At 42.5% G+C, this 26676-nt stretch overlaps 1 protein-coding gene across 1 annotated transcript in view; it reads right to left on the bottom strand.

Annotated features, from left to right (window-relative positions):
* The window catches only part of SORCS3 (sortilin related VPS10 domain containing receptor 3), a 320923-nt gene that overhangs the window by 82036 nt on the left and 212211 nt on the right, over positions 1–26676 (bottom strand). The window contains exons 6-7 of the mRNA XM_072869960.1: positions 16490–16554; positions 9507–9625 (exon numbers count right to left, since the gene is read on the bottom strand). Coding sequence (XP_072726061.1) covers positions 9507–9625; positions 16490–16554 — 184 coding nt within the window. The remainder of the gene's footprint in view (positions 1–9506; positions 9626–16489; positions 16555–26676) is intronic.

Below are 26676 nucleotides of genomic sequence, written 5' to 3'. Positions count from 1 at the left end.
GAAAATGTGCACAGTTACACCAAAACACAAGCCACGTTAGAGCTGCAAATGCACATTACCCACACAGAAACCAGCTTAAGAGAGGAGCATAACTGTACACATTAAATCTTCTTTTGAAGGATTTCAGAGGAAACATATGAGGCAAGGTAATCCTTTACATCTTCAGCTGCAGATGCTGCTGATAAATCAGACAACATGAGGAGAGGGGAGAGAGTGATAAAAGAAAGTACAGCACAAAAAGGTCTAGAAACAAAATAAATATAAATAAATAAATAAAGGAAAATGTTAATCATTTTTTATCAACAGATATTTAGGTTCAAGTTCCAAATCTGATATTTGGCACAGCAAAGATGAAACAGTGTTAGAAATGGATGACAAGCACCCAGCAGTGAATAGGAAAGTAGCTAGCTACTTACTGCCTATCTTGCTTTAAGAAGAGCTTTTAACTAGCACCTGGGATGCACTTTCTTTCATCTGTATGGATTAATTTCCCCCACTGGAGTGCTGTCCAGCATTTTAAACAGAGGCAAGAGAAGATCAGCTGTAGCAGGCATTATTCACCAGTAAAACAGGTGTAATCATGTTCATCATTTAAACATCTTCATCCTATTAGTTTCATAATAAGCTTTTAATGATTTCTTCAATAAAAGACTCAAAGACCAAACCCTACAAGTTGGAGAGTGCTCCATTGTCCCGCCAAGCCGTTTTCTCTACCATCGATCGCAAAGATAAAAATCAATCGTAGCTAAGCAGGGTGAAGTTAAAAATAAATTGCATGGATTGATTTCTGTTAAGACCTTTGGCTCCTAGTTAAAAAATGGAGGAAAGAAATTTATATTTGAACATGGTGTATTTAGCTACTATGAAAATAAAGAGAAGGCTCTAGACCAGGAAATCAAAGTTTAATTTCTCCTCTCCTATCTTGTTTCACTGCCGAGAAGTTTCACATTTTAAAAAAAAAAATCGTTTTCTTTATTCCTGGGGAAATTTGCTACTTATTTAAGTTATTAAATTGACAGCTTGAGAACTGAGGTCAGGAATCCATATGAATTGGCATAATCTCAGCTGTGGCTGCTGGTTGAAGTCTATTCACCTGATAACTGACTTCGATTCAGCAAATATGCTCATTTAGCCTAGCTTTAAATACCCCATAAACTTGAAACATACACTCATGTCCTACTAAACATAAGCACTTCCAAGTTTTCCTAAACAACCACAGTTACAACCGGTAACAGCAATAAACCACTTCTCTGAGCTAAGCTTAGACATATTTAGCTTATAGAATTAAAAACTTTTTTTTCCCCTCTATAAAAACTCAAAGAGAAATGTCCCCCCACCCCAGTTCTACGGCTATAAATAATAAATATTTTTCTTTTTACTGAGCCTGAAAAAAAATTTTCTCATAAACATATCCACTTTGATAAAAACAGAATTTGATTCAGATTTTTTAAAAAAGGGCATTTTCTACAAAAGCCATTTTCTATCAAATGACTTCAGCTGAAATTTTTGGACACACTCTGATGAGACTCCGGGCTTCCAAAAAAGGCAGTATTATCCATAGGTTCTATAAGAAGCTATCACTGTGGGTGAATACTGACATCTGCATATGTTTTAAGGAAACTTTCTGATGCAAAAGAAGACTGAATTGGTTCAACAGCTTTTGGCAGAAGCGTTTGCTCCTCTGAGCCAGAGGAATTATTCAGATGTGTACTGTAAGAGTCCCACTTAGCTGCACCACACAACATCTGGAGAAATTCAGGGCTTGCTCGTTCTCACTCATGCTAGTGAGCAGGCTGAGACGCTACCCTGCTGTGCAACTCTCTGAATTAAGCAAAAGTCTTGTAAGTGCAAAATTACTTCAGAGGGTGAAAGAGAGCCAGGCACATGATCAGTATCAAAGAAGAGCATTTTGACTTAAACTTTTCACTTTCCACATGGAATTCCTGCCATCTATAAGAACTGCAGCTGCTCCCACACTGCTGCATGTGCAAGCTGTGAGTAACCACCATCCCCTGCTCCTAAATGGCAATGCCACAGACCCCATCTCATTCAGGAGGATTATAAACCACAGCCAAGACTCCTTCTCTCTCTTCTCAGCTCCCCTCACACTCCTTCCTTCCTTCATCACATCAACCTCAAAAAAAACGGCAACCACCAAAGCAGCTTAGCTTTTTGGACATGGGACCGTCATATGTTCCAGCACGACCTGACCTGAAAGAATCTGGAATCAAGAGAGCTGCGCAGTTCCCAGCGTTCCCAGGAGACTGAGTCACAAATGAAATGGCATAGAAAGCTGCCAAGAAAGCTTCCCAAGAGGAGAAATGGCAGGAGGGGCCAGGAGAGAGACAAGACCCTCTTATGAATTTCAGCCTGCAGTTAAACACCTTGATAAATTATGCCATGGGAGTGGAAAAGGGAAGGGGCACCCATGTTCCCATTCTTTAGAGGCTTTGGAAACTGTACTGCCTCTCAGCATGCCCTGCTGGTTAATCCTACAAAGAACTTCCCATTTAAAGTAGAATGGAGCAGAGTCTGAAGCAAACAGCCAGCCCTTTTCAATCAGAGCTTGCAGGTGTCATTCCTTGCCCTTATGAGGTTAGACCACCAGCCAAAGGCAGATCTGAGTGTGTTCATCTCCAAAGACATTTGTTTGGCCTGCTAGAGAAAACAGGCATCATCCCCAAATTCAAACCAGGTATCAGCTTCTAAATCTCAAAGGAGTCTTCCATGCCCAGTAGCTTTGTCACTGCCATGGAAAGTGCTGAAATTCCGAGCTACATTTCAGATTGACTTCTGATGCACTCTGTTGGGATAGCAGAGTTTGCACCATCCCAGAGAAAAAATAAAGACATAAAAACCAATCAAGATAGGTATTGATCGCCCATCCACACATCTCTGCACTGACTTACAGCCAGTTCAAATCAAAAACACCGAAGTTACCCTGAGGGTCTCCAAGCTCTGACAGAGATAGAAGCTTAAGGGAGGAATGGGGACAGTGTTAACTGGATGCTGAACTAGACTGGTATGACCTCTGGGAGGAAAGCCACACACTGAAGGGTTTACACAAGGAAAACACAACAAGATTAATAGGGGGAGGAAACATATTTTATGAGACCTACATCTATAGCTGGGCAAAAAAAAGAAAGGACAATTTTCAGAGACCAAATCCTTCCTCAAGTCCCTTAGGATCTCATGAGTATGCCCAAAGGCTTATCTGTCCCTCTTCTAACTCTATCAATTGCAGTCTCATAAAAATACTACCTCTCCCTGTAAACTTTGTCTCACATCCTTAGGCCACTAGTGCTATAACAGCAGTACTGCCAGCAGTCTTCACGCCACACATTCTGAAGAGTTTCATCATTATTATTGTACCTCTCCTGATACCTAGGGTTCTGTGTGAAAATACAGTCCTTACATGGGTCTGCAGCAGTGCATTGGGAATGTCATCAGTCCCCACTAGCAGCCAGGCTTGTCCAACACAGGACTCCAGCCACCCAGCAGAACCACTGAGCTCTTGCCCATGAGATAGCTTGCACATAACCTTTGGGTAACTGGGAACAACTACTTTAACTTAGCAATAATTAGCTCCCTACGGCAGCTGTAGGTCTGTCCACAAGAATGTTGCTTTCTGCAGAAACTACTGTCCCAGAGCAAAGCTGATTTCCAGTGAAGGCACTGCCATATTCATAGCCCCTTAGGAGTTCTCAGACCACCACAAATAAGCAACACTGTACTGAGACTTTTTTAGTCCAGACTCCCCTCACTCCCCGCAATAAGTGATGACGTTTGCTCATGCTTTCTTGCATTTTCAGTGGAACATTTTCATCTGTTGGCAAGGAAACGTACATAGATCATTCCTGCTCTTCTTTTTAGTCTTTAAAGAACTAAGTAGCACTGATGTTATTTGTTCACTTACAGGAAAATAACAAGTTTTTCTCCAAACAATGCTTTCTCACTCAAAACAGAATTTCCTGAAAAATAATCCCCATTTTCCTTAAAGATTATTGCGTTTTAGACTCTTTTCAGCAACCTGAGCAATTCCATTAGAAACCCTGATACAAGACTTCCTTGAAAAATATTTTCCCCAGAATTCCCCGTGATTTATTTTTACCACAGAAATTCTCCAAAATATCAACAGACTAAATTCATACATGAAACAAAAGACTATCCCTGACCCCTGAGTCTTATCAAGAAAGCTCTGCACATGAGAATACTGTAGCAGTTCAGGTAATTGTCAGGAAGTCAAAGCTTATAGGCAGTTGCAAGTTATCTCTGCACCTAAGTTTAGAAAGTGATACTATCTCAGCAGCAAGTACTCAAAGGCACCAATAAGGAAAAGCATGGTACAGCTATAGAAAACGGCACATTACAGCTGTAGAGAAAGTATGGGCTCCACTACTCCACAGCTATATAATTGAACACAACTGACACTGACCTTAACGGCAAAGTTGCTCATCAAATTAGCTCCTTTTTGGTACAGTAAATAAATTCAGATATATTTCAAGGTTTTCTCACAAATAAATGACCCACTCTGCAAGCTGTATGAATTTTAAGTATTAACCAGGAAAGAAGATGATGACACTGGCTCCTGGCTACATCAGAGCAATCCTGTGAACTGAATGAAAACTTATACACACAACTGAGGGCAGGATTTTCTCCTAATGTATCAATTTATGCAGAATTATCCAATCTTAATGACCTGCTAGGCATCCTTAAATAACTATTGATCAATCAAATAGAAAGTCAATCAATAAATTCAGAGTGATCACCTACTGTTTTATTCATAAGTATTCTTCCTACTCTCTCTTCGTAGCTATTTCTTCCTTTCTTCTTCATTACCTTTTACATTTTTCATGTGCTATGTTATTTATCTCTTTTGCCTGGTAACCAGTCCCAATCTTTTCAAACTCCCTTCATGGGCAAGTTTTTTTCAAGCACAGGATCATTCTCATTTTCTTTCTTTGCACTGCAATTCTGCAAGATCCTTTCAGAAGCACTGCACAACAGCATTCCACATTATAAGGAATCACTGATTTATAATGGCACTATAACATTTTTCGTATTCTTCTTTCCCCTATCCATTATGCACCATAGTATCACATTTGCTCTGAGTGCACAGTTACACAGGTTTACACTTCCCGAGAATCTTATGCTACAGGCCTGTTCATCAACTTGATTAGAATGGATATTCACTACTAAATAACTATATGCAGATAATCTAAAACGTTGATATCAATAGCTGGGATTCATATTCCCTAATTTGAGCTGTCAAAAAGTTAGAGGTCTTCTCTAAGCTATATTTAAGTTCCTTCTAATATTAATGAGAAAGGCATATTCAGAGAGAGACCTATCTCATCCTGCAATAGGTGCAACAGGAGAAGATAAATTGCCCCTGAAGGTTTTGATCTCTCCACTCACTTTAGAGGAACACAGACTACTGGTTTAGACTAAAAATCTACTGTTTTCATGACAAAAGTTAAAAGAAACGAGTTGCTCTCTCTACTCCAAGACGTTACTTCTGATTTGTTCCAGCACAGAGAGATCAGAACTCATGCACCCATCCTTTATCCAGCTATTAAGCCTCACTAGGTTCTTAACATTTAATTTGATATTTATTTATTCATCTCTGTCTAATATTTGAAATTCAAAAGAGCTGGCTCCCGTATTTCTGTCCAAGATTATCCGGACAGAATGATATGTGATATGCATGAGACATTGCACACACAGTCAATCTGACACAGCCCATAACAGGCAGCTACATCACATGGCTTGTGAGACTAATACATCCAGGACATATCAGCACTCCTATATAGGAACTGAGCAAACACTCTGCATAGCCCCTCAACCATACACTGAACACAGTGGATTTAACACACCTTCAGCTCAGAAAGGTGTATGCTGTGAATATGAAGTGTCTGCATGTTACTCCAGTACTACATGTTGTTCTCTGGGTACCAAGCCCCCTGAGCTGGAAGACAGGGATGGGGAGCAGAATGAAGCCCCCATAATCCAAGGGGAAATGGTTAGCGACCTGCTACACCACTTAGACACACACAAGTCCATGGGGCCGGATGGGATCCACCCAAGAGTACTGAGGGAGCTGGCGGAAGTGCTCACCAAGCCACTTTCAATCCTTTATCAGCAGTCCTGGCTAACCGGGGAGGTCCCAGTTGACTGGAGGTTAGCAAATGTGATGCCCATCTACAAGAAGGGCTGGAAGGAGGATCCAGAGGACTACAGGCCTGTCAGCCTGACCTCGGTGCCAGGGAAGGTTATGGAGCACATCATCTTGAGTGCCATCACGTGGCACGTACAGGACAACCAGGGGATCAGGCCCAGTCAGCATGGGTCATGAAAGGCAGGTCCTGCTTGACTAACGTGATCTCTCCTTATGACAAGGTGAACTGCTTAGTGGATGAGAGAAAGGCTGTGGATGTTGCCTACCTAGACTTTAGTAAAGCCTTTGACACCGTTTCCCACAGCATTCTCCTGTAGAAACTGGCTGTTCATGCCTTGGACGGGCATATGCTTCGCTAGGAAAAAACCTGGCTGGATGGCCAGGCCCAAAGAGTTGTGGTGAATGGAGTTAAATCCAGTTGGCGTCCAGTCACAAGTGGTGTTCCCCAGGGCTCAGTATTGGGGCCAGTTCTCTTTAATATCTTTATCAATGATCTGGATGAGGGGATCAAGTGCACCCTCAGTAAGTTTTCAGATGACACCAAGTTGTGCAGCAGTGTTGATCTGCTTGAGGGTAGGAAGGCTCTACAGAGGGACCTGGACAGGCTGGATCGATGGGCTGAGGCCAGTTGTATGGGGTTCAACAAGGCTAAGTGTCAGGTCCTGCACTTGGGTCACAACAACCCCATGCAACGCTACAGGCTTGGGGAAGAGGGGCTGGAAAGCTGTCCAGCAGTGAAGGACCTGGGAGTGTTGGTTGACAGCCGGCTGAATATGAGCCAGCAGTGTGTCCAGGTGGCCAAGAAGGCCAATGGCATCCTAGCTTGTATCAGAAATAGTGTGGCCAGCAGGACTAGGGAAGTGATTGTGCCCCTGTACTCAGCACTGGTGAGGCCACACCTCAAATACTGTCTTCAGTTTTGGGCCTCTCACTACAAGAGAGACGTTGAGGTGCTGGAGCGTGTCCAAACAAGGACAACGAAGCTGGTGAAGGGTCTAGAGCCCAAGTCTTATGCGGAGAGGCTGAGGGAACTGGGGTTGTTTAGCCTGGAGAAAAGGAGGTTAGGGGAGACCTTATCGCTCTCTACAACTACCTGAAAGGAGGTTGTAGTGAGGTGGGTGTCAGTCTCTTCTCCCAGGTAAGTAGCGATAGGATGAGAGGAAATGGCCTCAAGTTGCGTCAGGGGAGGTTTAGGCTAGATATTAGGAAAAATTTCTTCACGGAAAGGGTTGTCAAGCACTGGAACAGGCTGCCCAGGGAAGTGGTTGAGTCACCATCCCTGGAAGTATTTAAAAGATGTGTAGATGTGGTGCTTAGGGACATGGTTTAGTGGTGGACTTGGCAGTGTTAGGTTAATGGTTGGACTTGATGATCTTAAAGGTCTTTTCCAACTTAAACAATTCTATGATTCTATGGACTCAATCCATGCCCAGTTTCTGGTGCCGCTTATGACAGGCTGCTGGACAGTCACATATCCTGCAAGCGTGATGCAAAAAAGAGGGAAAGTGATAGACAACTTGTGAAAGGGAGGGTCTCCTGCCCAAAGCAGCAGCAATATTCAGTGTGTATATTTCACATTTTTTAGAAGTGTGGGTATATGATTTTCGCTTCAAACACTCATTAAGCTAAAATAAAACATTGCTAAGGATATTCAAGGCACTTGAAGTATTACATATACATACATGCATGTGTTTGTATACACACACACACTTTTTTTTAACTTGAAGCAATTAGCAGCTATTAGCTTGAGCCACTCACTGCTAATTTGAGGCAGAGGAATGTGCACACCAGGCAGATGTCCTCACTGCGAGCACAAATTTCTAAACAGAGCAGCCTTGTTTTAACACAGGTGGGAGCTGTGGAATGTGAAATGTCTGCAAGGCCTCACGCTAGCCATAAAGAATTGGATGTTCCAGAAAACCCTTAGCCACAGACATAAAACACCAGATTAAAAGCATCTCTCTAAAATACTCCTTGGAAAGTAGAGCATTTACTGATTGGAAAGCCATTGCCTCTAGTCAAATCTTGACTTACTAAGTTTCAAAAGTTACATTCTCAGTGTATTCTAGCAGCAGGTCTCCCTATGATGCCAAAGGAAGCCATAGCAGGCTTGGTTTCATGGAGAAATGAAGGGAGCTGTGGCTCCCGTAGCAATTGGTTATCTCCAGAGCAGCAGACTCCCCTACTCACAGGAGGAGAAGTCTGCCAATGTTACTCAAGTGCATGCAGTTTCTACACTGCAGTCCTCCCAGGTCATATGGATCCAGTCCTCCACCTAATCCCAGGACAGAATTATCAGCCTTCCCACTTAAACTGCCTTTTCTAAGAACAATTTCACAATAAACAGAGCAGAACTTTCTTACAATTTGGATGCATTCAAGAAAAGTGTTCCCCCAAGAAAGTAAAATAGGACCTTAATCAAAAAGGGAAGCATATGTTTCTTCTGTACCACCTGGATCCAAGCCCCATCTCATCTCATCTCATCTCATCTCATCTCATCTCATCTCATCTCATTCCCCCTCTTCAGCATTGGTGACAAGCAGTTAACATCACCGTGTCTGTAATCTCTGTGTCTCCTGAGCCTTCTACGACCTAGAATCACTGCAGCCTGGCTCCCAGTTTTCACCCAAATGGCATATCTTCAGGAAGTGTTCTTCCATACCGTACTATTCATTCTCACACTTCCACAGGTATGAAATCGAGAAAGATGGCCTTGTTCCAGCCAGCCAATGTATTCTTAGAAAATCTCAAAAACAAGTAGTTTCTTATTGAATTTCTGTCACTTTCTCATCTCCAAAATCATCATCAACTAGCTGACAAATTTACAGCCATCTTCCACTTTGAAGTTGCCCTGTAACATCTTTTTCCAATCTGTCTGCTATTTTACCTCCTACTGCAAATCTTTGTTTGCTCCATTAGCATTACTTGACTGTCAAATCAGCATAAACCTTTGCATTTGTTGAAATGATCACTCACACCTTTCCTTTGTTCTTCTCCATTCTCTCCTGTTGATCACTAGCTTCTTTGTACTTTCCAAGTAGCCACAACAATAGCAAGTTGGAGCTTCTGTGAAACCCATGAACCCTTATGACTGTTGATGAATGAACTTTCAAAATATATCAGATTCACCACAAAACAGGTGATGAGCAGAGAGATCAACTGTTTTATCCCAGATTACATCACCAATCTATAGCAGGCAGATATAGACTCCCAGCTTTTACAACTTGCAGTCCCATGCACTTGTCCTAATAATATGCCTCCTCTCTTGCACAGAACAAATACCTCACGCAGGCAGAATTCATGTCACATTCGTATCAAGTCAACGTACCTGGATGAAGATATATTCATCCTGAACAACAAGGGAGCTGATGTCAATGGAGCGAGAAAACGGCCCACTCCTTTTGGTCTCTGAGCACTCCTGGATCCGACAGGTCAAATAGTGGGTGTCTGTAATGGGAGAATATGTACACATGTGAAATACCCAGGTAGAAGCCTGTTGTTTGAAAATGTCATCAGAAGTTTGAAAGAATGTCTCTGAAGGGAAGTCTTAACCTCATCTCCAACCAGCTAGATGTTCTTGCATGATCTACCTCCAGCCTTTAAAACTGTAACTGCTTTCTGGAGTCAGGAATTCATCACACTTCCACACTCACCATTCCCTTCCCCATTGTGCAGACAACCCTCAAGAGACTGGAGTTCAAACTGTAAATGGAGGATACAAATCATAAATGTATCAGAAAACTGATGATGAGATCATACAGAGCAGAAGAAGATTTCAAAAGCCACCCCGGAAGAATTTATCAATTCCACTGCCCTCCTGGGAATTATATCCCCATCCTCCCCCTGAAATACCCTAGCCTTGATAATTGGTTTTAGGTGTGGTAGTAACACACAAGGAAAAGAAAAAGCCCAAACCAGCACTATTAAGTTTAACTTATTTTGCTGTGAAAATGACAAGCATCTCCCAAAATTAAGTCTTTATAGCCAATATAGGCTAGGTATGAAAACACTATGAACATGAAATAGCATGGCTAGCTGAAGAGTCCCAACAGAAGTTACACGCACTGCAAGAGGCATCAAATGCTTCCGTCTAGAGAGAAGATGAGAAGACCATCACGCTAATGAGATGCCTTGTCAGTCCTTGACATTGCTTGAGAGAAGGAACAGGACTGGGAGAACATGAAGAAGACATAAGGCAAAGGCAGACATACAGAAAGTTGCTCAGAGTGGCAAGAAGAGACATGCTCACCGCCAGCAAGTTGGCAGGGGTTATAGGGGATTAAGCATTATTTCACTCAAGCTAAGAAAGGATCTCATGAAACAGAACAATCAAGGCGCTGTGTCTGGATGTATGTAATCTAAATATGCCATCTCTGCCTTTCAATTGCTCTTCTGAAAACCGCAAATTAGAGAGAAAATGAAAATACAACTAAGATGACGGCTGCAGTGATAAAAGCATCATATCTTTTACACTGCGACACTTCTACAGGCTTCTTATATTCACACACTTGTTTGCTTTTCTACAAAGGGTGACGACAGACCATCAAGGAAGAAAACAGTGACTTTATAAGGGCTGGGATAAGCCTGGTGCAGTGATTTTAGTTCACAAGTGCACGTATTAACAAGGATCTTGTCAAACTGAGCCCAAAAGGATGAAAGGGAAGTTTAAAAGGACAGTAACAAGCCTAGCAAAGCTGCTTACAGGATTCTCCATCCCATAAAACTTGCTATTGTCCTTAGTCTGTGTCTCTCCAGTGACAGCAAAATGTGGTTCAGTGGAAAGTACTGGGCGGCATGACTGAAATCCTCTGACGCTCAGCTAACTGCCTTCCCAGATTCAAAGACAAGATTCACAAACTGGCAGTTTCCCCTTCCATAGCCTTGTCCTTGACTCTTAAGAATGCAAAAAGAATGCAAGTCAGAGGCATTGATAACAAGAATAATAATTTTTAAAAAGATATTGTCTAAAAAAAGTCACAAACTACAACCAAGCTTTAAACTGATAAAGGTTCATGACCTGTCGCATGACTGAAGGTCCATGTTTAAAGGCTGCAGACCTGGTTCTGGGTTGGGGCACTCAGAATTCCTGGTTAATAAGGGCTACATGGCTGATTCAGAGCAGTTGCACAGGTCTGGTGCAACAACGAAAACATAGACCCACTGATGATGTTAAAGCAGCAGAAACTGTTGCTGATGCCAGCTCAGAGTATCTGGAGGTAATTCAAGCATATGGTGAAAAATATCTGACCTAGAGACAGTCTCAAATAACTGGAGTATCGGAGTTATGCTTTCTCCCAGCATAAAATACCAGCAGCAGCAGAGAGGTCGGACTCTCAGCTGGGATAAATTAAGGTTCTTCATCAACTGACACATACACTCTTGGTCCAGAGCTGCTATTTACCTCCTCAATGTGGAATCTAAGACATCTTTGCAGTGTATAAAAGCAACTTCTGAGAAAACAAGAGGGTCTTATGTACTGCCATGCTACCCAAAGAGCTCAGCAGCCTTGACTTGTTCTTTGAGGTAGCACTAAAATTGGGCAGAACAAGGAGGAGAGGTCAGGAGCCGTATTTTTAGAAGCTCATTCCCTCCGGTATGTTCTCCCACACAGTCGCCTGGATATTCTTATCCCTCCAAAAAGGGGATAATTTGCTGCTGCTGAGTGACAGAATGGGAAGAGGAATAAAAACCTGTCACAAATAAATGCAAATAAATCACAAGTGTTGACATGACAACTAGCTTCCTGCCTATGGGGAAATGTGTCATTTTGAGTGTGTTACACCAGCAATCAAATATACTCAAAGAATGGCACCTGATTAATATTCACAGGAAGTTGGTGGTGGAAAAGGGGGGTAGCTCACTATCCATTTTCTGTTTAGTCTTTTGTTTATTTATTTTCATATGTTTTACAACACAAGGCCTATGAAAGAAAACACAGATGCAAAAAAATTATCTTCAAACCTGTCTGCCTTTGGACACAAAAATAAGTTCAAATCTTGCCTTGCTTCCTGCTGCCCCACAATAAATGAAAAATAATTCCCTTTAAAATATATTAAAAAATCAGGTGAAAATATGACAGCACGCAGTTCACATTTGTGTGTGGCTGGAAGCAAGAAACAACTCCAAGTCCCTGCTCAACCTTGTTGAAGGGAATGATCCCTTCATGAGCTATGGTCCCATTTCCAGAGTACATCTTCCCCTATATAGAAAGTACAGGGCCCCTCAACAAAAACGTCAATTAAGAGAGAACAGGGCATCCTAATTTCCAAGCTGTTACCTCCCTCTTCTCTGAAGGGAGTTAATTTTTCAGCCCTGTTTTGCACAGCCACAAAGAAAAAGGATGGCCGCCCAGAGGGGCAGGTGGCATGTGCCCAAGCTATGCCTTTAAAGCCTTGCTTACCTTTCACTGGGAGACACATGTCTTGAGGGAGATTGGCTTCTATCTAGGGATTATTTTCAATTTATATATCATCCCATGCAATACCAGAATTAGGGGGTTTGGGTTTTGGGGGGTTTTGAGTTCTTTTTATTATGTTCCACTGCAAAAGGAGTTGAGAAGAGCTCCCTATTTCCTAGACAGCCTCAAAAACTTTTCGTGCTTATAACCCAACATCCAGCTACTTTCTCAGCCCATCTGTGAATGAGGCAATATGGACATGAAGCAGCCTGGAGGGTTTGCTGCAGCTCAAATCCCAGCATCCATACCTCCGCACAAACGCTTCCCACCAACTTATCTCACTTAAGATTAGAGAATGGCTTTCTCAGATGTGCAGCCATTTTCCAGTTCAGGAGCTTGAAACACCTCCCCATTGCTAATTAACATAGTCTCCCATCTTGAGAATTTGGAGTGTATTTTTACCCTTTCTAGAAGTGATAAAACTGAAGCAATTTCTTGAAATTTGCAGTGATAAACTGGTGAAATAAGCCAAACTACTATGTCTCTTCTTTGCCCGCCAGTCATGACAGCTTTGGCAGGAAGAAGGAGCACAAGAGGCTCTCTCTGGTGGGTAACACCCAAAGATGTGGGTCCCTGGAGGGAGACGCTGAAATAGTCAAACCTGTCACTGTGCTGAAGGCTGCAAAGGGCAGACCTATGTTCAGGTTACTGCAACTTACAGAGACACAGACACAGGGCCTGCTCCTCCTTGGCAGTGTTAACAAGCCAGCTAAAAGCAGGCATGGCTGGCCAGCGTGGCTAACAGGGAGAAGGGCAACTGATGGAAACAAGTTGCATTGGCAGATTGGCTCAGCTTAAGTCAGGTCCTGGTGCCAGGCAAGACTTAAATTCATAAACTGCCAGTGAAGGTTACCATGGGAGGGGGAAAAAACTAGCTGGCCTCGACAATTTTTCCCCCAAAGGAAAAGAGGATCTAGGAATGTAGACAAGACTGTAAATTATTCCCCAGGAATGTTACCCTGTTTTATCTTTCTGGTTAGGTTTTTCCCCCTCTTTTCCCTTTAATTAAAATACTGTTTATTGCATCGTATCTGTGAGTGGGGAGAAGATTATCTCACTGAACATCAGAAAGTTTAATATATCTTTCCCAGGAGTGCTGGTGGGTACTTGTGTCAGTGTATTTGGAATAGTTCCCCTGCATCCAACCCTGTCCTTGCTACTGCCTATTACACCCAGGCAGAAGGTACAGTGCCCAAGGCTCCTACATGTTTTTATAATGTAAAAATGCAAGCCTAGATTATTATTCTGCTACAATAGCTCTGCCAAGATGTCAAAAAAATGTGAAAAACTTCATCTGCTACAAAAGACAGGAACAGCTTGAGATCAGCTAGGCACTAGAATTAGCAGCATCTTGCAAATATTTAAGGAGACTAGACACTGGGGCAGATGTTTTTTCAGAGACCCTACCATAACTGATGACCAGACAGACAAAACCATGGGGCAAGACCTCTTGGAGGACAGACACCAGAGTGCGGAACAGGATTTCCACCTCCCAGCTTCATGAGCTTCTTGATAGCCCTGACTCATTTACGGACGAACGATACTCTAGCATGCCCCACCACCTGTTCCCAGCCACAGAGCATATTTTAGGCTCCAGTATCTGAACTGGTATTAGGTTCTTGAATCCCATTACTGCTAAAAGAAAAAAAGAAAAAAAAAATCAAGTTCAGGAGTCTAATCCTAAATACCACTTCCCTCCCCCCTCCCTTTTTAAATGTTTTTTTTTAAAATAAAAAGCATGGAGGAAAACAGAAGAGGAAAAACAAATACCCCCTCTAGAAGTATCATGTACTTTTCAAGTGGCCAGGGACATTGAAGGCAGGGGTTCTTGTCCCTGAATTGAACTGAGCAATGAGAATACTCAAATCTATGTCTGTTAATGCATCAAGTGACTGAGCCATCAGACTGACCCAAAAGGCATTAAAAAAGCCTCCCCTTCCTTCTCCCCACTACTGAGGAAAACTTTCATCAGAAACTTTCTGATCAAGAGGAAATAACTGCAGGGACCCACTTTCCAGCAGGTGTAAGTGCCTCAGCCATTTCACTGAGAGCATGAAGGCCTATTTTGGTTACAGAGCCAACTAGGAGAAAAGTTCAGCCTCCCATTCCTAAGTATACAGAGCTGTACCATTTCACACCAGGTGAGGCTATAGCTTTGAGGCAGTCGATGTTTTGTAACACAAACTAGTATCATTTTAAGCCTTAAAAACTCTAATTGGAGCAAGACGGTTCTTTTGTGCTGTGCTTGGCTGGGAGAGGAGTCATTTTGGTGCTGTCCCTCAGCAGGACATGCCAGCGGGGCCAGCACAGCCCGTCAGGTCTCGCCTGTGCCTGCTGTCTGCTGGGACGATAGCTTGCAATGGGCCTGTTTTGCTGACGCTACTGCTTTAAGTCTGACTTTCAGTGAAACCTCAATACCATCAACTGCCAATTTCAAAATGCTGAATTTATACATTAAAACAAGAACAAACAGCAAACCCCTGAGCAAACAAGACCTGAAGGAAGAGAGTTGCCTGCGAACTGGGGAGACATCTTTCAAACGAAGCATCTACATCCTTGACACATCCAATATTCAAATAGCTGGGTGAGCAAGTTTAAACTTAGTTTGAAAACAGACTCCATCAGCAGTTTGTTTGCTTACTTGCTTGCTTTTTTACTTGCTTTTGGCCGTTTCTCCCAGCATCTCTGCAACAGCACACACAGCACCAAAGGCACTGAAGAAGCCTCCCTACCTTGCCCACCCACCTGCCGGCCTGTTTTGTTTTTTCCACATATTCAACAAACAGCTGTCACCCCTGAGCTTTTATTGCCTGCTTATTTATTCAGCTGCCATTACTAAATAGCAGTGGGGGGCCAATAAGTGATTTTAGAAGATCCACAGCCTCAGAGAAGCCACCCTGATAGACAGGAGCTTGTTCACACAGCATTTGGCCTATGCAGCACTTGACTAAAACAGAGAAAAGTTTGCAGCCAACAAAAATGAGGCCTTTTCCTCCCAGAAATCCTTTACAACCTCAGTCCTATGCTGCTTTCTACACTGTCCCTGTAGTGTAAAAGGGACACATGTCCCATGCTGTGTAGCACTGACCTGGAGTAAAGCTGGTTCCACCCCAGGAGCAGATGCATTACCATGCTGTAGTTCCTGTGTGAAATACCTAAAACAGTTTGGAGAGACTGGTGGAAAAAGTCAACTTACTTCTAATACTGTCTTCTTCGCTGGAGGTTAATTACATAGGAATCCATTCTATCGCAAATGTGGCTAGATTAATTTCAGTGATTAATTTCAGAATTATTTTTTGTTCTTTCTTACTTTAGATCCAGGCACTTTTTCAAGGGCTGTAATGTTTTGGTATGGAGCACCTATTCATACATCATAAGCAAAACTGAAAAATCCTTTCAATAGGTAACAAAGGGTACCTGGGGCATAGTGACATTCTGGCCAGAGGAGAAGTCTGACTGTAGGCGATTTCTCAAACTCCCAGGTACAACCTGGCTGCTCTGAACACCTCTGGAAATGCATGGAGGCTGTACTGCACGGTGCTGGTAGCCCAGCTCTTTATGATTCATGTAAAATACATGATACTGAAACAGCTAAATAGGGAACAGAACAGACAGCTCCTTAGCCCAACAGATTGTGCTTCTGCCCAGCCTCTCCACAGACACAAGCCCTGCAGCCTCTGAATTTCCCCCCAGGGGCTAAGGATAAGAGTATGCATCACATCAAACCACATGACCCACATCTTTCCTATCGATTAAAATGTAAATGGGGAGACAAAATGAGTAAAGTGAATTTCCATTCCCACCCCATTCTTGACTCAAAGCCCACTTTTTCAGCCTTGGCTGCAGGCACTCACGTCCATCAGCTGTCCGGGCTTCCATGTGCACCAGGTCAGGTTCTTTATCCAAACCAGTCACTGACCTGGGGGGGGGGGGAGAGAGAGAGAGAGAGAGAGAGAGAGAAGGCAGACAGTTAGATAAAAGGCTGCAATCAGACAGAGAGAGGGTGAGGAAAAGCAAAACCAGTTCAAATCTACCTTGTGACACCTGACACGTAGGTCCCTACCTCCTACCAACTTGTCTCCTTTGTGTTTCTACACAGCCCACTCCCAGGGGCGATATACTAACCTTTAAGACAGACATCTTCCCAGGCGCTGGGGAGTGAACCTGCCTATCCCTTGTCTACAAGATCAAGACTACAATGATCATTCTTGTGGTGGCAAAGTGAGTTGGTTCCAAGATCCAGTAAAATTAGAGCTCTGTTTTAATGCTGAAGGAACGACGAGGGCACAGCAGCCTCATGCTTATAGACAGCAAGTTAAAAAGGGGTTTTACTTGGCTGAATAGTGACATGAGAGACTGAGTTTCCTGATCTGACCCTGGTTTGCTGGGCAATCTTGCTATTGTTTACCTCAGTTTCCCCATCTTCAAAAGAAAAACGATGCACATATGCACGGTGAAATTCTGATTAAAAAAAAGGCTAGAAAGTATTCATTATTCACCCCATGGTCCTATGCCATGGTCCTCGATAATCATGAAACAAGGCACAATGAGTTTCTTTAACGTCACTGGTTGAAACCCAAGCACCTCAAGTCAAATCTTCCTGTGCATTGTTATTTTACTCCCTAAAAATGTTTTGCAAGGCACATTACAAAGATAGTTTTCCTCCTGGCACAGGGAGAGTCACGCCTGGAACAGAAATGTTATTATTAGTGTCCTGGCTGATAAGAATCACTGGGAGATGAACATTTAGTCCTAGCAATGGCTGGCAGGGGGAAAAAAAAATCCATAGATGTCCACGTGATTTATGGAGCTGCTTCTCCTGAGTTAACCAAAGGGTTAGATTAAAAAGGGACAATGACAAAAATCAGTTTCTAATTTGGTGGAAGCTGAATTTGATACAGTAGATTGTAAATAATAGATTCCCTCTGAGCCAGCCAATGTTCACAATTCCCTAATGTTCTGAAACACTTTTATCACAATCTTTTGCTGCTTTCATCCTTGGGGCATCAACAGCTAAAACATTTAAAAAAAAAAAAGAAGAAAAAAAGAACAAACAAAACACAGATGCTCTGATACATTTTTGTGGATCTCACAAAAAACATAGCGATTGAAGCAATAACAAACATATGAATGTGACGGAGTTCAGCTAAGATCAGCCAGTGCTGCAAATGCCAAAACAACTACATTATGACCCACTGTGTAGGTAACTGAAACTGGCACTGCTTGTTAACTAGAGCACCACATCAATAGTGAGTCCATTCACAACACACTGTGAATTGTGGCCAAAAAAACCCAATACAACAAAACAAAGCCACACAGGCAGAGCTTTCATCATTCTACTCCCAGTGAGAAATAGTCTGCTCCTTAATCGCTACCATCAGTTTCAGGGTGATCCCACAAGGAAGAAAGTGCTGTTTGTTATCGATAAGGATGCCAGAATGGGCCTGAGTCCCAGTGACCGGGTAATTATCAGGGTCAAATCTTCCAAATATCTGGACTCAGTTAACAGTGACAGTAGGAAAAATAGAAATTCCTTAAACTGTCAGTGAAAAACTTCACAGTGTGCAGCAACCTTATTTCCCAATATACAGAAAAGGCACATATCTTTCTAGTCCACAGCAGAAGTTTTCTGCATTTTTCCCATAAGTAGCCCTAAATGCTGTAATTTCAGCTGTTCAGCAGTCATGACCCTTGCCTATGACATGCTAATAGGGACAGAGGTACGTGCTTACCAACATATCTATCCATCACAACTTTATCAAAGGGAGCAGTAATTTCAGCACTTTTAGGTACAGATCAGGAACACATTAGGGACCTGCCCCACAGCCCTTCCCAACAGGCTTCCTACTTAAATCCAGCCTTCACCCTGGAGGCTACACTCTCCAGGCTTCCTTCTGGAAGCCAGACACCAGCCTTTTACCCAGAGCCGATTACTGTGTCCTGACACTACAGTGCCAGGCTGCCTCACCTGCTCCCCATGACACCTCCTGGGTCCCTCCCCTCCAGATGGAGGGGGCACTGTGCCCCCCCTGCAGCAAGGGGGAAAACCTACTCCTGGCCCAGGTAATAAGAAACATCAGTATAAGGCCTGCCACAACAATATCCATCTTAAAAGGGACTGTAATTCAAAGAACCTGAGCATTTCCAAACAAAATCCAAAATACTTACTACCATTGTGTGTTTGCATACACAAGCTCTGTGGATTGACTCCACTGATAATGCCTATTACGTGAGCACCAGAGGACAACAGGAGTCTCCTGAAACATGTCATTCTAGCTTGAATTTCCTTCCCAGTGCCATCTACTTGTTTCCTTAATTAGTTTTGATAAGCCTGATGGTTCTTTTCAGAACAAAGATGATGAAAAAAGGACCAGCATACAGCACCCCCCTAGTACTCCTCTGCTCGCCGAATACCGTACTTCAGGTGGAAAAACTCACAAAGCAATCTTCTGTAACCCAAAAGCAAGACAAGCTCCTGTTATCTGCAGGCAGATAACAAGCCTGTAAAGTAATGCATCGGTCATCCTTCCTTCTCCCAAACCAAGTCGCTCTGTTATATCAAAGACTCTGATTGCAAAACAAATCCCCAATCAATGCTGTTTCTTCATCTCACCTCACGTCTGTTCCCACTGGCAAAGAACACAGCTTTGCTTTGCAGGGTTCTGACTCCTGAATACAGGTATTTTCAGTAAATGGTCTCTCATCGTTTGTCTGGAGAAGCTTTACATGAAGAATGCAAAAACATTAGGCAGCAGAAAGAGCAAGATGTGAATGCAGGTCCCGGAGCACAGCTGCAAAAATGCACACACAGACTGTAAAGCTATTCCTTTACCCCATGCAGTAATTTCCCTGGTCTTGAGAACTCACTACAACAACGTCTCAGGTCTGGCAATACAAGAGCAGCAACAAAACAAGAAGACACACCTTCACAGCCTTTATATTTTCTCATACATTATCTCTCTGAAGACCATTTGGAGGATGCACTGCTCAAAACTATTTGAGCGACTAAAGTATGATGAGGAGAGATGTCAGCATCCCCTGACTTACCATTTCCCTTGCATGTTCTCTACAACCAAGTGGAGCCCACAGAATGGAGTGGCTGGGAAGGGATTTCATGGCACTCTGGCTGACAAACAGCTCTATATCAGAGGCTTAGAAAGACAAGAGTGTTTAACAACACTCAGAAGCCTAAGCTGAGATTGAAAACAGTTTTCCTGCTACATAGTCACACCTCAGGCTCCATGCACAGCTCAGCTTTGTGTTTTGTATGTGCACAAACTCCAGACAGCAAAAACTAAACCAAGGTCCACAAAATGCACCTGTGTGTGCTGCTGCCTTGGATGGCTGTGGGGAGGAAAAAAGGGCACTCCTGCCGTGAGAAACATCTTCCACCAATCTTGCTAAATCAACATCCTCTACCATCCCTATTTATTTATCACTACTCAGATGAGAAAATGCTGAGAGGATGCAGGCAGAAGTGACAGGAAAGGTCATTTTTTTCCTGCTGACACATTCCCTGACTGCTGCAAAGGCAGTTTTTGAAACATGGATCCTGCAGCCAGTGTTGCAGCTGGCACAGGATTATTGGCCAATTAAGAATTCAAACTACCTCTGAATCCCATTAGGAAGGAAGCAATGGTTACTTTTTCTCTATCTTCTCCTGCTGCTTTTCTTTTTTGTTCTCATGGTAGCCGTTGGTTTTCACAAGGTCTTTCGTCCATTCTTTTCAGAAGAGGATTGTGTGTTCTTGAAAGCTGAAGGATGGATAGGACCCTGGCAAGATCCTTATCTCTGTCTTGAGGGAAGAGCGTTGTACATGGATGCACATTTACTAGGCCACTCTGCTGATACTTCACCTCTGATCGGGGGGGGAGAGCAAGTGAGAAGGGCAAGGAAAACACAGTATTCTGCATTGTAAGTAGCTATTCCTGAAATGTGTCTATGTAAGACAGTATATAGTTCAAAATGAAACACGCTAGCCTATGCAAAGAAAGGAAAAAAGAAATATACAGACTCTCTGGGTTATCTGCCTGTTGCACACCTCAGCTCACTGCTTCTACCAGCTCTACTGCACTGCCTTTCCATGGAATAAACCATTTTTGCATTTTTTTCTACCCATTTTCCAGACATCAGGCATTTAACAATGAAAGACAGCATTGAGATTTAGCTACTCTAGCATCTCAGATCAAGAATGCTGAGCAATTCAGACTGCCTGCTGCTGATCCTTGCTCCCTAAACCACCAATAGAGAATAAGAGATGCTCTATTCCTCCATCTCCTGGACCCATTAGCTTGGGGGGTGGGGGTGGGTATCACTGGACATCAGCAACATTTGTGTCAAGGATTTACAACAAGGTAAAAAACCAGGTCACAGGGATCAGCCTTTCAAACGTGGTCTGGAATCTGCTGGATTGAGCTTTTTGCCAGAGTTTCTGACCAATCAAGATGGCATTCAGCAGCTCTGACTTTGAAAACAAAATCAAAACTTTTACGATGGATTGAGACTTTCCCAAGATGCAGACTTGGAAACTCATTTTTGCAGGTTGGGATGTCAAACTGAAGGCAATTGTCACTGCTCATGTAAAGAGACAGAGGAAACAGACGGAGACTACTTAGCAGGATGTTGTGCGGTAGATAAGGGCTGGAAATGGGAAGGAACAAGGCACATTTATTGTGCAATAATATGTGAAGGGGGAAAAAATACATCCTCTTGCTGCAGGCAACTGTAGTCAAATTAGTGGATGTTGCCAATTAGTCTGCTGCAATTTTGATTGTATCCTGCCCCAGAAGTGAATAAACACTTCTGTGTGGTACCAGGCAAGCAGTGCATGGGACTAACTCATCCAAGCAACAAAAGGGCCATGTCTATATGGACAGATGAGAGCAGAAATTGATCCATACAATTCCTGCTCAGCTGATCTGGATCTTTTCACATAGTGCCATTGCTAAATTATACATACCTTTCCAACACGGGCCAACAGCCAACAGGCTACCTTCTCCATCTGATATGGCATCACATTTGCCTAGGTATCAATAACTGCAGTTACCTTCAGATGGTCAAGGGGTTTCTGTGTATTCATCTGTTATTTACTGCAGTCAAGTCTAAAACTAGACCCATCAGCCATTAACTCTGTGCACGTAACAGCCAATGTGCACACAAGCAGCATACACCCCAGGCCGACAACACACCATAAACTACCCTAGTTAAGAACAGATACAAATGTTGAACTGTTAGGGGAAAGAATGTATTTATTAAACACATAAATACAGTACCATTCTCCATGGCTGAAAAGGGGGAGGTGCTGCTGGATGGGGTAGGATGTGATGAGGTCTCTGAAGAGTTATGGACAAAACCTCCTTGCACAGCATATTTCAAATGAAGCTTGGAAAAAAAGCTGGGCAGGAAGATACTGTAAGAAAGTGTCTTAGCAAGGCCCCTGGAGCTTTCTACGTCTTTTCCAGTGCTAATTTCCGTGATGCTACAATTCTGGACATCGGCAGAAGTAATTGTTGTGAGACTTAGCTTGCAAGATAAGGCAAAAAAATTGCCAAGTGTTTTTTCTCAGCTAATTTCTTTTCAGCAGAGCCAATCCTTTTTAAAAAGGTCCCAATGAATTTTAAGGAGGTGTTCTGCCTAGTATCTCAAAGGAAAAAAAACTTAAGGTGTTCACAGCCTCTGCATGTGTTTCCATATGTGCATACATGCACCTGCCTACCTGCATCTCCTCCCCACTACCTGCTGAATGTCTAAATGAATTACCTGTAAACTTAGTGGATTACAGGTCCCAGAACTACAAATTTGCTACACACAGTTGTTTCATGGATACAGCAAGCCAGGAAGAGGAAAGAGGTCCAAATCAATCCTTTCCTTGAAGGAAAAGCTGACATTTAGGCTCAGCCATGTCACCGATCACTAGAGAATCGACACAAGACAGCAGGCTCTGCTGCACACAGAAACATTTTTTCCTCTTCCCAGTACATAAAAGAAGGTGACTCTATATCACAGAAATTAACAGCAATGGGAAAGAAACTCCACTGAACCTGAGAATACCTGTAAAGGATATCTATCAACAGAACAAAGCTGCTGTTGATTCATGCTTTTTTCTTTTCCCTGTATGCTAATACCAAAAACTAATTAAGTACAAATAATTCTGTGTCTAGCTCTCATTCAGTCAATAGGTCTTAGTCCTTTAAAGTCCTCTGGCATTTCTTTCCCAACCTATACTATAAACTCCAATAAACATGATCAAATTTTTATGAAATAAACTCAGAAAAGTGTGTGGGTAGAAGGGTGAAGATCCTTACACACAGCATTGTCAAGGTTTGAAAGGGGCAGCAGCCCAGGCTGGGCATGTGCAGGAGGTGGCATCTTAATTTCCCAGTCTGAAATAACTTCTCATGGGGACTGAAACTCATGCAGGGAGCAGATCTGTCAGCTACATCAAGCCAGCACTCATAGCGGGTGTGCTCCCAGGTGCAGTTACAGTCCTGCTGCTTACTTACGAACTAAATAAGCTACTCCCATGCAGCCTGCTGCTCCTGACTCATCAGGGCACAGCCGATCCAGGATATATAAAAGCAGCCCTGGGGGATTATCCTAATTGAATAAGAAGCCTTTTTTGCCAAGTCCTAGCAGCACCGGCATCAGGATATGGTGGAAGTAATGAAGCATCAGCTCATCAAGTTAAGATGTTATTGTCTTGAAGACATCTCAGAGCTTCAGTGCACAATATACCATCAGCTCTCTGTCCCACGTGCATCCAACACAGACAACAACGCTTTGAGGAAGGCATTTCTAGAGAGGAGAGAGGGGATTTACCTGGGATTAGAGGTCTGCAAACTTAATGGTGGACAAGTTTGAAACATATTCCAACAGAACGGTTTGATTCTGTTTTGCCTTGTGAAGGAAGGGACGTTTTTTGCAGGACACTTTTTTTTTTTAATATTCTAAATTTAAAGTCCTTTGAGGAAACAAGAATAAAAATATTTTTTTGGAAATACTAAAAAATGACATATTTTTATCTTTGTCTCCCTTCTCATCCTTTTTTTCCCCCACCATCACTCTTTTTTTGGAATAGGAAAGGAAAATACAGAAAAAAAGGAGAAGAAGTGGAAAACCGAAATGCAGAAATTATTGTGTACAAAAGTCATTTTGGTGATCAAAATCTAGGCCAAATTATTGGGCCGGGGGGATCCACTCCAGAGGAATAGTTCATTCTACTTAACCAAAAAATCTTTGTTTCCCAATGGAAAATTTGGCAGTAGAACAGTTTGCAGGGGGTGGGGGTTGGGGGTGGTGTGGTGTGTGGTTTTTTCAGCTTTTTGTAAAAAAATAAATAAATCAGGGAAATGACATTTTCTAGCCAGCTGTGCTGTGCGCAGATCTGTGACACTCAAGCACAGTTTTTGTTTCTCTTCCAAGACTGATCACTGACATATTGAGTGACTTTCATCTCTTTCCCTGCATTTGGTTTAAAATTAGTTTAGTGCCTACTATATTATGAAGCCCAGTTAATTAATGTTTGCCCGGTGCTTGGCTGCCCTCCTTTGAAAGTCATGTAGATGGGGAACTGCTATAGATTATTGCTTTGGTTTTTCAGGAAACATGAATCACCCCTGTTTCTGACCACTTTAGAAAAGCATAGTACATGCTCAAAGACACCATCAGCTCAGCCCATCAGTCCTGCAGCCAAGGACTTTACTGGAGTTACTGTTTCCCTCCCTGGAAGGGAATGTTTAGAAGACTCGTAGCATTCCTTTGAGTTTGTCTCCTAGCAAAAGTATCTTAAACATGATCCGTCCACGTAACGTTTTATGCCAAAATAAGGATTCTCAGTTCACTGTGTGTTTAATTGCCCTCATTTGTATGAACATTTTCTGACTGAAATTATGACATGCCTGAAACACTAAGGCTCAGTGATTCAGCTATTAAGAGAGTCCTAGGCAGAATATAGTGCCTCTGAAAAGCTTCAGAGTGAGAGAATCATTTAATAAATGAATGCAGCAGTAGATAAATAAAAGTAAAACTTAAATTGTCCAAAGAGGGGATGCCAGTATGAAACTTGGCACAGGCAAAATGTATACGATATGCTGATGAGCCCCATATGCCTATGGGCATTGTACATTGTATTAATTAAGGAAGGATGAGTCTCCCCATTTCCTGTTGCAGAATATTGTGAAGAATCACCCTAGGATAACATCTAACATTCTGGAAATAAATTTGTGGTTCAGTTTATGCATTTTGGAGAAAGGCAATGTGAAAAACTAGATTTCTGTCACCAACTGTCACAAAAGGTTTTTTCTCTTCATTTCAGATGCTAACCTGAAGAGAACAAATGGCTTATTTCATTCTCTGACTTTTAATCATCAGGCAGAAAAGGAAGAGAGAGAGGAAAGAAGAAGAAGGGGAAGGAGGAGAAAGACAGAGGAGAATAAACTACTCTGTTCTGGACCAGCAAGCATAAATGCATCAATGTGTCTCCTTGCCCAAAAAAAATTACACTCAATTAGCTGCTGAGAGTGAGATGCTCATTTGTCCCAACATCCACAAGAGGAAACAACCAAGAAGCAGGAAAAAAAAAGGATTCTGGCAGCAGACAGATATGCAAAGACAGGCTCTGTCTGTAGAAACAGCAAGTCTGCCTGGCTATGATGGGTAAAAGCAACAGTGACAGGTCGTCTGCAGATCACCATGTGTCTCATGACAAGACAGGTTTGCATTCAAAACAGAAGCATCCTCACAGGCAGAATGGAGACGAGATGAATAAAATGGCCACAGCCACTTGCAGGTCTCTCCATCAGTGGAAAACTGACACTGTAGCAGGAGAGACCAGAGAAACCACGGAGCTTCTACGGGTTCCTTTGCTTCAAGTTAGATGAATGCACCAACAATAAGCAGACAAGGCTGCCCAGGGGGCTGAGCACTAGACACACTCCCAGCTCTTCACAATGGCAGAGTCCCAAAGCATCCTCATCCCCAAAGCATTACCTTTTTCAAGTAAGAAAGCTCAGGGCAGAATGCTGCAATGGGAGTTTGTGCTACTCACATGTCAAGAAGTAAAGATATATGGTCAAGCTGTAGGTAAATCAAGAACTTCTCTATGTGGGGTTCTTAATCTGTTGTTATAGATGAGCAATAAAAGGAAAGAAATGTACCAGGTCAAATGAAAAGTAATACTCTTCTGTTTTCTAGCCTCAAGGCAAATTCCAAAGTGTCAACACACTGTTCAAATCTAATGATTTGTAGAAAGAAAAAAAAGAATTCTAGAGAAACTACAGCAGATCCAGAAATGGCTTTAGGGAGTCACTATTACAGATGGCACCTAAAATCAATATTATAATGGAACATGTCTCCTTCCCTCAAAGATTTTCAATCAAACCTGAAAACCAAAAATATTGTGAGCAAAACCTAAGAATCTTTCTGCACCCTTTGGCCAAAAACCTGTCAGGGTTTTTGGTTTGTTTTTCTTTATTTTTTCCAATAAAAAGCAGGATTTTCTCCTATGGGAGAAAACCCAGATCTACAGCAATAAGCTCTGAAGTCTACAGGTATTATTTATTATTTCCTCAGTCCTTGCTGGCAATCACAGGTCAGTATGTTTCTCTCAAATTCAGCTGCAGAACTTCTGATATTTCACTAAACATGGAAATGTGTCTACATCCCATTTTCATTGCCTTCTACCCAATGGAGGACAATTATCTGTGAGATAATTACAGAGCTATGATAACCACTGCTATCTCCTATTCCAATTAGCTCACTACAAATATGCAAGTAAAACAGCCTCACTCACTGGCTTCTCGTCCTTGTTCTGTATATGATCAGCAAGAGACAAGTTACTGGATCAACATTATTTAAAAGAACCTGTAGTGCATCTAATAAGATACTCCTTCCCGCTCTTACGTTCTGATGTAGCTTCGTGCTCACTATGCTTAACAATAGCAGAATTAAACTCATCTCATTCTACAGAGGAGGCTCAGGGGAATGCCAGGGAATGAAAGGATGGGAGTTTCAATTTCTTCTCTTGCCGAGAATGAATTCTGCC

Source organism: Ciconia boyciana, chromosome 8 (genome assembly GCF_034638445.1).
Source record: "Ciconia boyciana chromosome 8, ASM3463844v1, whole genome shotgun sequence".
Lineage (NCBI taxonomy): Eukaryota > Metazoa > Chordata > Aves > Ciconiiformes > Ciconiidae > Ciconia > Ciconia boyciana.
The sequence above is the reverse complement of the archived record's forward strand: the minus strand, read 5'-3'. Positions and strand labels throughout refer to the sequence as shown.